The following is a 13,939-nucleotide window of genomic DNA, read 5'->3' on the forward strand; positions in this document are numbered from 1 at the left end:
TTATCAATAGGATATAATAATTTCTGGAACCCAAGATAATAAGCTCCCAAGCAGGGGATCTCAACCTTGGCTGCACATCAAAATCACCAAGGAGAATTTTTTTTTAAACTTTTAAAGATTTTATTTATTTACTTACTTATTCTAGTTCTACCCATGTGTGTAGTCTTGGATTCTCTACATATAAAATCATATCATCTACAGAGACAATTTTACATCTTCCTTTCCAATTTGGATTCCTTTTCTTTTCTTGCCTAATTGTTCTGGCTAGAACTTCCAGTACTATGTTGAACAGGAATAGTGAGAGTGGGAATCCTCGTCTTGTTCCTGATCTTAGAGGATTAGCTTTCAACGTTTTGTTGTTGATATGATGGTAGGCTGTGGCCTTATCATATATGACCTTTATTTTGTTGAGGTATATTTCTTCTATATCCAATGTGTTGAGCGTTTTTATAACGAAAGGATGTTGTGTTTTGTCAAGTGTTTTTTTTTTTTGCATCTATTGAGATAATCTTTTGATTTTTATCTTTTATTCTATTCATGTGGTGTATCACATTTATTGATTTGTAAATGTTGAACCATCCTTGCATTTCTTCCCACTTGATCATAAAGGACTGTATTAAGTTAATTAAAACAAAGGAAACTTCCTTTTCTTCCCAAATCTTGGAATAAACCAGGCTCTTCTAGAAGTCCATCTTGTTTATTCTTTGGCTTCTGGAATGTTGTAACATATCCTCTTCACCCTCGGGGGCTTAGATGCCACATAATGAGAGCCCAGATCATTCCATTTATCTGCTGCAGTGATGTTGTGATGCAGATACAATTATTCCTACACAGCAGATGAGGAAACTAGGCTTTTGAACATTAAGTAACTTTCAAGGTCTTACAGCCAGAAAGTGAAAAGGCTGAAACTCAAACCCAGTCTGTGTCATTTTAAAGCTTATTCTCCATTCTGTCAATGTGAAGCCCAGTTCATTTTTATGTAAAGTGTGATTATTTCTCTTATTTCAGAAAAGATTAAAGGCAGTTTGAAGACAAGTGCTCTGCCTACTTCACAGTGTGGTTATGGAAGTAAACATATTACAGTTGTGGACAGATAAGCCTTAAAAGCCATAAAGTTCTAGCAATGTACAAGATACTAGTATTACAGCTTTCCCCAAACATTTTACTGTGTCAAATTGTACAATTAACTCAGCTAATTCTGAAATGAAAGGACTCAGTGGAACAGAAATAAAGTTGATAGGGTCTATTGGTTTAGTATAAAACCATCACCAAGAGTGATGCCATCTAATACTCAAGAACCATGAGTAAAGCACAGTGTGGCAAGCAGTGGATGTCAGTGCAAGAACAAAACAAAATCCTTCACTGTGGGATTTAATGTCCTCCTCATCCCTGTCCCCAGTGCCCCCAGCATGTGGACAGCCAGTGCCCACTGCCGGGGCAGCTCCTGGGGGGCCACAAAGCCCTGCGCTGAGCATCGCCTCATTTGATCTGATGTTCTTACCATTTCCACATCACGGGTGCAGAAGGACTGGGGCACAGAGAGACTTGCCCATCCTCTCTCACATTGGAACTGGTGTCCACGGACAGGTGTTCAAACCTAAGAACTCTTCTTCCCTCTGCGGTTAGCCTCACCTCAGAAACTGCTGTACTTTGTGACTTCTACACAGCCCCTAATGAGGGATGTGCACCAATGGTTTGGTGAACGTGCAATGATTTTAGGGGCCCTCAGGCTTGCGATGAATTCACATCAAAGCACATAGTGAGGAAGTTATCCCGGTTTTCATTCTCTTCCAGTTCTCGTGGTTGTATCACCAAGTCAGTTTGGTGCTTGTGTCTTTCACACCTCCCCCACACATGCCAATCTGCATTTGTAACAGAGAGAAAAGGTCTCAGGTTTAGAGTCTTCTCTAGGATATAGGATCTGGCTAGAATTTAATAACATAGTTTTGTCTTCATTTTATTGATTTTTACAGTGACTGCATTTTCTATTTAGAGCAAGTGATACAAGCTCCCCCTTTAGTGAGACAAATTTCTTTTTAAGACAAAATTAATTAAAAACTGAGTTGATTAAAATATTAAGAAGGTATCATTTCAGGCAGTATGGAAATACCCCAAAACTGTACAAGTTGTATGGGATGAGGGCCCCAGGAGACACTCCATGTCTTGACTCTGAGGGCCCCCATGAAAGGCCAGTTCATATTCATAACATCATAGAGAACTAAAGATAGGCTAGCTGTGAGCCTAGCCATGGATGAAGCCCGAGAGATTCATGGACGTCGAGACAATGGGTCCCTTCATCACTTAGGGGAGACTCTGTGTTCCTGAACAGAGGGACTCAGGCCAACTTCAATGCCTTCTGCAAATAGTCACTCTCCTCTTGGCCAGTAAGGTGCAAGGGCAGAGGAACGTGATTTCTGATGGGGAGGCCATGCAACACAGTCCAGAGAAGGGGACAGATAGAATTGGCAGGGAGGGTTAGGGACATGCAGAGTGGGGACAAAGGTGACAAGGGGAAATAGCAATAAACGTTCTAACTCTAGGGAAGATGGAAGGACTTCCTTGGAAACATGAAGAAAACGGTGAAGCTTAGTATGCAAGACAATGTACATGTATGTACATGTGAGTGCTCCCTCGCACGTTTTATTGCACCTCACTTTCTTACTCTTTGCAGATACCATGGTATTTTTTAAAGATTTATTTTTATTTTTAGCGAGAGAGAGAGAGAGAGTGTGTGAGCACGTGGCGGGGGCGAGGGAGCCGAGGGAGAGGGAGAGAGTCTTGAGCAGACTCCCCACTGAGTGTGGAGCCTGACACGGGCCTCGGTCCCATAACCCTGAGATCATGACCTGAGCCGAAATCAAGAGTCCTACACCTAACTGAGCCACCCATGTGCCCCAGATACCACATTGTTAATCAATTGAAGGTTTGTGGGAACCCTGCATTGAGCAAGGTTATTGGCACCATTTTTCCAACAGCATTTGTTCACTTAGTGTCTCTGTGTCACATTTTGGTAATTTTTGCAATATTTCAAACCCTTTCATTATTATATTTGTGATGATGATCTGTGATCTGTGATCTTTGACGTTACTATTGTAATCGTCTATGGGTGTACAAACTGTGCCCATAGGAGATGGTGAACTGAATCAGTAGATGTTGTGTGTGTGCTGGGTACAGATGTGGAATTCGCAAGAGAACCAGGATTAGAAGGGGAGCCTGAAGATGTGAGTGAACTGTTGCAATCTCATGATAAAAATTTAATGGGTGAGTGGCGCCTGGCTGGCTCAGTTGGTAGAGCAGGTGACTCTTGATCTCAGCGTCATGACTTCAAGCCCCACATGGAGGGGAGAGTTTACTTAAAACTAAGTAAAGTCTGTAAAAAAAAGAAAAACTTAACGAATGAGGAGTGGCTTCTTATGGATGAACAAAGAAAGACATTTCTGGAGATGGAATCTATTCCTGGTGAAGATGCCGTGAAACTTGTCGAAATGACAACAAAGGATTTAGAAACAGTTGATAAAGCAGCAGCAGGGTTTGGGAGGATTGACTCCAGTTTTGAAAGAAGTTCTACGGTGGGTAAAATGCTATCAAACAGCATCACGAGCCCTCGGAAATCGTTGGTGAAAAAAAGAGTCAATCAATGCAGCAAGCTTTATTGCTGTCTTATTTTAAGAAATTGTCACAGTTCCCCCTCCAACCTTCAGTAACCTCCACCCTGATCAGTCAGTAGCCATCGACATCGAGGCAAGACCTTCCACCAGCAAAAAGATTGTAACTCACTGAAAGCTCAGATGACAGTCAGCATTTTTTAGCCATAAAATATTTTTAAATTAGGGTATGTACTTTTTAAAAGGCACAGAGCCACTGCATACTTAATGTACGATAGTATGCCATAAACATAACTTTCATCTGCACTGGGAAACCCAAAAGTTCATTTGACTGGCTTTATTGCAATATTTACTGTATTGTGGTGTTCTGGAACCTAACCCCCAATACCTCCAAGGTGTGCCTGTACATAGGCAACAATGTTAAAGGATTTGTGGCCTCCAGATTTTGAACTCCAGCTTTATATTACTACCTAGAAATTCCCCTATTAACCAGTTCATGCCTAAGAGTAACTACAGAGAGGCTTAACTACATAAATTCCTAGTTTGCCATTTTGGGGGGCAAATGTTATTCCCATCATCCATTGTAAATGTACCACACTTCACTCCTTATGCTGGTTCTCAAATGTTTCCACTAGGGAACCTCAACCCAGAGCAAAACAAACTCATTCTCTAAGACCCTGAGAAGACTCCTCAGGAAAACTCCTCAAAAGTTCAAAAATTTTTTTCATGGTAGCTCAAAAGTTTATTCCAGTTTTGGATCCTACTTAAATAGAGCCACGTGTTTTGATACATCTCTCTGCTAAAATCATTCAGTATACTGACCTTCTAGGAAGATGATGCTCACTTATACTGATGCTCCTTGGCCCCCTGGCACACCCCCGAGGTCTAGGGACCTGGGTTGGAGAAGCAAGGACCTTTGGGCCAGTCCCTGTACCAGGAATGTGGAGCTCAAGACATCTCCTAGGGCAGGGACCCAGCTCCTCTCCCTATCCCCATGATGCTTCGAGCAGGGTAGAGCCCGGGCGGGGTGGGGGGGCTTGGTTTGTGATCAGAGGTTTTTTTTTTTAAGACTTTATTTATCTCTTTATCAGAGAGAGGGAGAGAGAGAGCACAAGCAGGGGGAGCGGCAGGCAGAGGGAGAAGTGGGCTTCTGACTTGGGGCTCAATCCCAGAGATCATGACCTGAGCCAAAGGCAGACGCTTAACCGACTGAGTCACCCAGGCATCCCTCGATCAGGGTTTCTTAATGAGGGCTTTGCAGTAGCTCCAGAAGGCTTCCCTTTAAGAGTGATACAAGGTAAGACATGAAGATCTCTGACTTTGGAGCCACACAGCCCTTCGTTCAAAGCCCAGGGTTGCTGTTTATTGGACCCCTGCTCTTGAGTACTTTTGGCATTATAAAGAAAATATTTGGGTTTGCCAGCTGGAAGAAAAGGCAATTCAGCTGAAGAAGGAGCAGTGGAGGGAGGTTCCGAAGTCTGCAGCTGTGTGGAGCAGGGGCGACAAGCCCGGACATCCCCGTCAGGACACCTGGCTTCCCCTTGCTGTTCGCTGTCAGCCTGAAGAGTTCAGACAAGGAGCAGTCCCTTCGTGCCTCTGTTTCCTCCTTGTCTAAAACACAAGAAAGGTGTATGGGATGGTTCCCAAGGTCCTCCCAGCTCTGATGCTTTCTTCTCAATATCTCCGTTTCATTAGACATAGTTCTCTGCTTTCTTTTCTTTACAATGCCTGACCACCCTCATTGTTTCTAAAATAGCTGTGTGTACCATCCTTATCTTATAAAAACAACAGCTATCTCTTATTAGTGCTGCTCTCAAACCTCAAAATGTTCTCTCCTGAATATATGAAGAAGATCAACAGCCCTTGTTCCCAGCATGGATGTTTTACTGGCTTGGGAGGTTATGTAACTAGACTTGTTACAACACCAGAAGGCAAAACCGAAACAAATGACACAGGAGAAGCCAAATTTTCTTATCTGGCCTAGAATGTTTCTCCAGCCAAGAATCCAAGACGATGCTCATATCCCTGAGAGTTAATTCCTTGTTTCCTTTTTCTCTAATTCTCTGTTTCCTTTTTCTCAATAAATGCCCATTTAATTAGGCCATCCCCCCACCCCAGCCCCACCGTCCATAATGAGCACTCATGTAATCTTAGTTAATAAAGTGAGGATTTATTCAATTTTTAGTTCTAATAAATAGTCAGCCATTATCTCTGCAATGGGCCCTGAGCCCTGGTTAAAAAAAAAAAAATGATATGGTCTCTGTGACCATTCAGAGGGAGGACGTTACGCTATATTCTTTTATTACAAAAGTGAGTCTCTCCACTACTTGGCGGCAGTTTCAAGGCCTGAAGCTGACTTTAGCTTCCTTACCACACGGAGGTCCCACAGACATCTTAGCCTGGCATTAGGATCTTAAAAATTAAAGAAAGGAGAAACAAAAAGCAGAGAAGCAGACACAGAGAGCAAAACAGGCGACTTCCCTCTCTGTGGCATTAGGGACACGTCCGTTCTGAAGGAAGCCCAGGGCCCAGATGTAGCGTGAAACATTCCCCCCGCTTGTTTGAAGGGGCTGGGACGGGCAGTGAATCTGGATTCACAGAATCAGGGCATCAGGCAGAACAAGAGGATCTTCGTTTGGGATTTTTATTTCCAAATGAAGAACAGAGCAGCAGAAAATGGAGGTCTACTCAAACCCTCGCTCCCTTAGGCGGTTTAAAACCCTGGAGGAAGATGGGTCAAGAAACAGTGCCAATGTCTTGGGCTGCTTTTGTGATTCATTCTTAGGACTGATTTAGACCTTAGAGGAGAAGAGCTTTCTAAGGCTGGGCCTGCAGAGGGTGACGGGACAGCTCCAGAGTCAACCCAGGCCCTCGTGGTCCATCTCCCGGTCTCCATGCCCAGCGTACGCTCCTCGCTCCTACCTGTCCCCACTGGTCTCCGCCAGCCTGTTGTTCATGATCGCGAAGGCCCCCACCCCGCCTGAGAACTCATTGTCCCGGGACAGCACGATGGCCTGGGGTGGGCAGCCATTGGCCGTCTCCGACAGCTGCTTCTGGAGGATGGCCAGCGAGACCTTATTGGCGGCCAAGAAGTCCTTCATGGAGATCATCTCCCCCGAGAGCCGCCGCCCGTCCGTGTCGCTGTCTATCACCCCATCTGTGTCTATGGAGATGCTGCACTGGTTCTGGACATTGCCGGGCATGATCACGTTCCTCCGTGACCGCAGGAGTCTCCTCTGGCATAGTCGGCAGCACCCCCCCTCCATTTTCCTCAGGATCCAGTTCACAGACTGTTTGATGAGGATGGAGATGACATTGAACAAGGAGTAGATGCAGCAGACGCCCATGAGGATGAACATGAAGTTGGCGAAGCGGTAGAGACCTTGGCTGTCATACTGGGCATTCTGGCTGCTGACAAGGTCCCCGAAGCCAATGGTGCTGAAAGCCACAAAGCAGAAGTAGAGCGAGTCGAAGTAGCTCCACCCTTCGATGGAGGTGTACATGGCCGAGGCACAGCAGGAGATGAGCAAGGAGGCCACGCAGAGGATCAGCATCACGTAGTACACGGAGGGCTTCCAGCCGGCCAAGCTATCCACCTCGCACCTGCCTGGGTTCTTCAGGCTCTCCTGGGGCAGGGCCCCCCGTCTCTGGAGCTGCCGCTGGTGGCACGACTTCATGATGTAGGCAATGACGGTGATCAGGCGCTCCAGGAAGAGGTTGAAGAACAGGATGGTGCTTGCACACCCAATGAGGCCATAAAAGATCAGAAAGATTTTTCCTCCTACTGTTGCTGGAGTTGTCATCCCAAACCCTGCAGGAGACAAAAATCAGAGGAGAGAAGAGTGAGGGAATGCGGTCAGGGTCTTGGCTGTGATGGCTGGCAAAGGAGGCGAAGAAACAGTTTCATAAGAGCGCTCAGTCCTAGCCTTTCTAGGAACTAGGGGGAGAACTCTCACTTCCTTTTGAAGACATGAAGTGTTGTTCAGAGCTGCATTGCTGAAAGCTCATATGGTGCCCTTGTGCAAATCAGAAAAAGGCATGTCTTCCTCCAGGTGGATACAGGCAGCAAAAAAAAAAAAAATGGCTGGGTGATGAGGACGCGAGCTGGATTTCAGGCCTCCCCTCCGGACTTGGCTAGATGTCCTGTACAGTGCACAACCTGAACAACCATACTCAGCAGACACTGTTCAGACAGACAAAGGTTCATACAGAGAAAAGGCTTACACAGACTCATCAGAATTCATTTATTGTATAAATACTTATTCAGTGCCATTGCAGGAACTGAAAATTGAACTGTAAAAAAGCCAGAGCTGGTCCCTGCCCTCATGGAGCTCTAGCCTAGTGAGGTGATTACTACATTGTGTAAGGGTTGTGCTGGAGGAAGGACAGTGTCCTATGGGGATGGCCAAGAGGGGAACCCATCTCGGACTTGAGGTTCTGGGAAGACTAAGCAGGGATACTTGAAAGCTACAGAGGAGTTAGGCAGGCAAGGAGAGGTATGTGTGTGCGTGTGCGTTTGTGTGTGTGTGCGTGTGCGTGTGAGTATGTGTGTGTGTGTGTGTGTGTGTGTTGATAGTAGTGCTCCAGGCCGAGAAACAGCCAATGCCAGCATCTGTAGAAATGAGAAATTTGTTCAAGATGTTCTCATCTTTTAAACAAAATTCTTCAAACATATACCTTCTATTTAGGGAGTGAAAACTGAGGTGTTGATTTTTATAGTTTGATCAAATAGAAAACGTCTCTCTTGCCTTTACCTCTTACTGTTCACAATTTCTACCTTCTTGACATTTCTACCCATGCACATAGACATGTTGCTAAGAATACCAACTACAGGACAATAGGCATCACTAAGAACACCAAGGAAAAGAAAGGAGCAGTGATTCACTCAGTATTTCTCACTGAGGGGTGCCCGGGGTCAGCCCACCCCGAGTGACATGGAATCCTTCCAAGCAAATGATTCAGTAACCATGAGAATTCTGATCTGTTTGAGGGGATGGGCATCAAAGTCTCTGAATACAAATACCATTCAAAAAATAAGTACTGAGCCTGCCTCCCTGGGTTCAGCTTTTCATTCGAGCCAATTCTTCTTGTCTCCATTTTTTCTTATTATCAAGTTCAGGTTCCTAACTTGGGCCCCATCATTGGGATCTTGAGGGCTCCCCCTTATCCTCTTTCCTGATGACATCCTGCTTGTCCCCAAGGCAATACTTTTCTTTGTTGCCACAGCGGCGCATGGCTGCCTCCAGCGCAGGCTGGGAAGTGGTCAGAGCAGACCTGGCCGTGTGTGGGCTTCTGGGGTGATGGCCTCCTGCTCTCCTCGGGCAGAGAGCCAAGGGGCCACCCTTCCCAAACACCTAGCTACACATACTGTGTTACCATCTGGTTTTCCATTTCAATTTGATTTTCCTTCTGCAGCACACAAGGGTCTACATGAGTGTAGGCTGTTAACAGCCTATAACCAGGACACTGGAGGAAAATGGTGAATCTAGCTTTTTAGCGGGTTGGGACAGGATGATGATGTGGGAAGGAAGGATCGAGGGGCTGGAGATAGTTTCACTGGGAGTTACAGTTATGGACCCTAACGGTAGAGAGAAAAATAGACCCTCATCTCCTCCCTGGGAATTCCCTCGGCAACTCTTGGCACTGCAGGTTTCATTTATTAAATATCGTCATTATGTAAAGAAATACTTTGTCTTGGGGCACATGGGGGCTCAGTCGGTTGAGCATCCGACTCTTGGTTTCAGCTCAGGTTGTGATTTCAGGGTCATGAGATCAAGCCCTGTGTCGGGCTTCATGCTCAGTGTGGAGTCTGCTTGAAATTCTCTCTCTCCCTCTCCCTTTGCTCCCACCCCACCCCACTCCCGCCTCTCTCAAATAAATAAAAAAATCTTTTAAAAAAAGAGAAATACTTTGTATTTGCTGTGGTTTCTCTTGTTAGTATCTTTCATTCTAATCCCCAAGCTCAAGTTGAAATGAGGTGGTTGTAAGAGTGTAGAATTTAGAAAAAACTTACTGAGTTTAATGACTGAGCTGAGAGCAATGTCTTTCTCTCCCTGGGCCAAAGAACGCTGAGGGGTAACCAAGGTGTTGAATAGATGTTGGGGTACCTCCTCTGGCTCAGTGAATGCCCAGAAGCAGTAAAATTTGCAAATCTTTCTGCACTAAGAAATGAACAATGAAAGCTGGAGCCCCTGCCCCAAAGCTGTAAGGCCAAATGGGTCTTAGGGCTCTCTTCATTGGAGACAGAACTGAGGCAACAAGCAGAAAAAAAGGAAACATTTATCCAGGACCTTTTATTGACCCAACAATATTCCAGAAACTGGATAAAGGCATTGAAAATGGGGAAAGCTCAGAAATAACAAAGGAGGGGGGATGGGGGATGGGGAGGTTCTTGCCAACAATCAGAGGAGAACTTTCTCATGTAGCACAGGTTTTAAATGGGCAAACTTTTACTTCTCCAAAATCTTCCTTTCTGATCCCAGAGGTGACTTAATCATTTTAGTCTTGGAGAATAGGGCCAGTTAGGAATAGCTCTCAGCTGAAGTTGCCAACAATAATTTGTTAAGCACCTGTGAAGTTCAAGGGCCTTCACTAAGCGTTTGGGCCACACAATGATTAGCTGGACAAGGTTCTTGACCTCAAGGAACCTCGCATCCAGGCTGGGACAAGTAAACTGCTGTCTACAAAACAAGGCATAGAGAGTCAAAGGCCAAAATAAAGGCACAATGGAGTTTCCCGGCTTCAGGGGCCCAAATGCTGCCTCACTTGAAATGAGTGACGTATAGGTGTGTGACCAAAGCCAGCTGACAAGCTCGGTCAACGGACCTTTCCAATGAATGACACGTCTAGTTGATGTGGGGACATGTCCCAGGGATTGAAAATTTCTAGATTCTATCTTGTTTATTTGGTTTTAAAACATTCAATTTGATTAAAAGAACAGAGAAACCATGAGTTTCAATTACCTACTGTATTGGATTGGGCACCGCCATTTTTTCAATCAGCAAAAATGACAGCAAATGGCATACGTGGTAGTGAGGGAAAGCACTGGGAGGCAGCGTCCTACGGTCTGCAGGGAGAGGTGTTTCCACAGCTTCTACTACTCAAAGCTTAAAAGTGTGGAAGCTCATAATATGGGCTTATTCATAGAAAGCCTTTCCTTTTTTTGAGCCCCATAATACTGAACATTAGGGATGCCTGGGACTGGGAATAAGAAGCCTCGGGGTCCCTCTTGGTGGAGGAAAAGAACACAAGCGTCACCAAAGATCTGCCCTCTGCCAGGTATCACTGGCTTCTCGCACTCTTGCTGGGGAGCTGGGCGTTTAGTATTAGTCCACTAGTCCCATTTGACAGATGAGAAAAAGAAGACTACAGAAGCTAAGTAACTTGCCTAGAAGTGTAAAGCCAGAATTAGAACCTAGATTTGTCTCCCAGGCCTGTACTCTTTCCACCTGACCACGCTAAGTGAGTGTCAGCCACTGTCAGGTATATGCAAGAGTAGAAGCCAGGGAGGGAAATTAACCAAGCATCTATAGTTCCATGCTTTACATAGACACCCAGACCAGAGTGGCTGCCAAATCTGGTACCCAAATCAGGGGATTGGCTTGCATCAGAGACTGAAACCCTACAATTTTCATTTACTAAAACACATGTTTCTGAATGTATGTGTGCCTCTCCCAACAAGTGATGTAATTAAGTCGGTTTTAAAAATGGGCTACACCCCATGCATTTTGGTCTCCGTGTACTTCATAAGCACACAAATGAAACTGATTGCCACAGGTGGTGCTTTTCAGTATATAATTTATTCCCTGCGCTTCAAGCCTGAGGTCATCTGATTTGGGTCCAACCCCTGAGTCTGGGAGCACATGGGCTAGCTGACTGAGGACCGAAGGTTCATGAGTTTGGTTTGGAGTCCCAGGACTCCAAGGAAGCTTGCCCAGCAGTCTGCTTCATTCTGGCTCCCTTGAACCATTTCAGATCTGTTTCAATGTGACCCCTAGGGCAGCTCTGGGACCAAACCAGGCTCCCTGGTGTCCTTGAGGCCAGGAACGAAGAGGCCAGAGACTGCCAGGGTCCTAGTCAACTCCAATAGAGCTTTTCATTTAGACCATGAAGAGAGGAGAGCAGACCTGCAGTCTCCCAGCATTTTATGTATATTCTGTTGACCACCATTCTTTTAAAAAAAATTAATCAAGTTAAAACATTGAAAAGCTTTGCATGATGATATTTTCAAACATACACAAAGGTAAGAGAATGCTATAATAAACCCTCATTTCCTACTTTCAGCAATTGTCAACATTTTGCCAATCCTGGTTCTCCTAAGCCCACCCCACCTCCTTTATTTGCTGGAGCATTTTAAAGTAAATCCCAGACATCATGCCATTGCATCCATTAAGAAGGATGCACTGGGGCACCTGCGTGGCTCAGTCAGTCGAGCGTCTGACTCTTGATCTCAGCTCAGGTCTTGATCTCACAGTTGTGAGTTCAAGTCCCATGCTGGGGCTTGAAAAACAAGTTAAAAAAACAAGAATGCATCTGTAACTGACAAGAACTTGGTTTTCCCAACATAACCACATTGTCACACCTAATAAAACTAACACTAATTTCTTAAAACCAAATAATGCCTTGGCCAATTTCAAATTTCTCAAAAATATCTTTCTACAGATCTGTATGACTCAGGACACTGGCAAGGTCCAAGCCATGTATCTTTTAAGTCTCTTTTATTCATTGAGAGCCTTCCCTCCCATTTTTTATGCCATTGATTTGTTGGGTCAATGTGTCCTGTAGACTTCAATCACAATTCTTTCTAGAAACACTTTTTAAAAAAGATTTTATTTATTTATTTGAGAGAGAGAGCGAGAGAGAGAGTGAGCACAAGCGGGTGGAGGGGCAGAGGAAGAGGGAGAAGCAGACTCCCCGCTGAGCAGAGAGCCCAAAGTGGGGCTCGATCCCAGGACCCCGGGATCATGACCAGACTGAGCGACCCAGGCGCCCCTAGAAACATTTTTTTTTTAAATATCTATTATAAGAGTGTGCTCAGATGCAGCAGAAAATCTCAAACGCTGTTTGGGGACATATAAATTGGCATAAACTGTCTAGAAAGCGATTTGGAAATGTCTCAGGCATCTTAAAAATACTTGTATCTTTTTCTCTCTTTTGTTTTGTTTTGTTTTTAGGAATATGTCCCCAAAAAGATCAGAAATGTGACTCATTATGTACACTGATGTTCACCATGTCTTTGCTTTTAATAATGAAAATCCTCAGCAACTTAAATGTCAGATAATAGGGAAATGCCTAAATAAAGCAGTCATTAAATTGAAGCCATTAAAATTACATATTCAGAGTTTTTAATGACTAGAGAAAATGTAAAGTGGAAAAATGCAGAGCCAAAGTGTGTCTGCAGAATGACTCAAGCCTAGTGCATGGGGTATCCTTGTTAAATATTTGTTGGATGAAGGAATAAACTTTCTAAAATGCATTTGTGCAGATATATATATATATATATCTGCATATATCTTTCATATATATATCATATATATATCTATATATAGATATATATATGGTGGCAGTGAAGATTTTGCTTTTGGTTGCCAGTAATAGCAAATCATAAATAGAGGTGGCTTAACATGAAGGGGATATATTATCTCTTAGAACATGAAATCTGGAGGTAGGGTAGCCCCAGGGATTAATTGGGTGGCTAGTTGGGTGGCTTTCCAAAGGATCTATGAACCAAAACCATTTCACCTTTCTGGCTCTGGCCCTGTCAACAGGTTGGGCATTAACTCCTCACACACGAATGTCCAGAGCCAGAAAATGTTGTGTTCCTGCCTTGTGTATATCTTTCTAAGAGCAGAGAATCTTTCCGAGAAACCCCCTGGCAAAATTCCCATCATACATCATTAATTATTACAAGCCCCCTTCTCAAACCAATTATCTATAAGAGGAATGGATTTCCTCTTAGACTGGCCAGGGTTTACTGGAGTTCCTTGGGAAAGAGACGGACCCCAGGACTGACAAGGTCTGCCACAAACGTATATATACAGAGAAAAACAACATAAAGGGAAAGAAACAAAATTTTTAATCAGGTTATTTCTAGATGGTGATAATTTGGGTGATTTAATTTTTTGTAATGCTTTATATCTTTCATTACTTTTATTTATTTTCCTTTTTTTTCTTTCTTTCATTACTTTTAAGCTAAGAAAAATGCGTTAAAATATTCTGGAAGATTTCCCCAAATGGCAGACAAACACCTGCCCAAAACAATCATCCCTCTTGATTCATTCTTCTCAATACACTGAGAATCAGTTTGACTTGCATAAACTTTTCATCTTTTTGAT

At 44.1% G+C, this 13,939-nt stretch overlaps 1 protein-coding gene across 1 annotated transcript in view; it reads right to left on the reverse strand.

The window, feature by feature from the left end:
* Positions 1–5,783: 5,783 nt before the first annotated feature.
* The window catches only part of KCNK13 (potassium two pore domain channel subfamily K member 13), a 97,461-nt gene continuing 89,305 nt past the window's right edge, over positions 5,784–13,939 (reverse strand). Inside the window, exon 2 of the mRNA XM_027571260.2 lies at positions 5,784–7,416. Within this exon, the coding sequence (XP_027427061.1) occupies positions 6,524–7,416 (893 nt within the window). The 3' untranslated portion in view covers positions 5,784–6,523. The remainder of the gene's footprint in view (positions 7,417–13,939) is intronic.

This window comes from Zalophus californianus, chromosome 6 (genome assembly GCF_009762305.2).
Source record: "Zalophus californianus isolate mZalCal1 chromosome 6, mZalCal1.pri.v2, whole genome shotgun sequence".
Classification (NCBI taxonomy): domain Eukaryota; kingdom Metazoa; phylum Chordata; class Mammalia; order Carnivora; family Otariidae; genus Zalophus; species Zalophus californianus.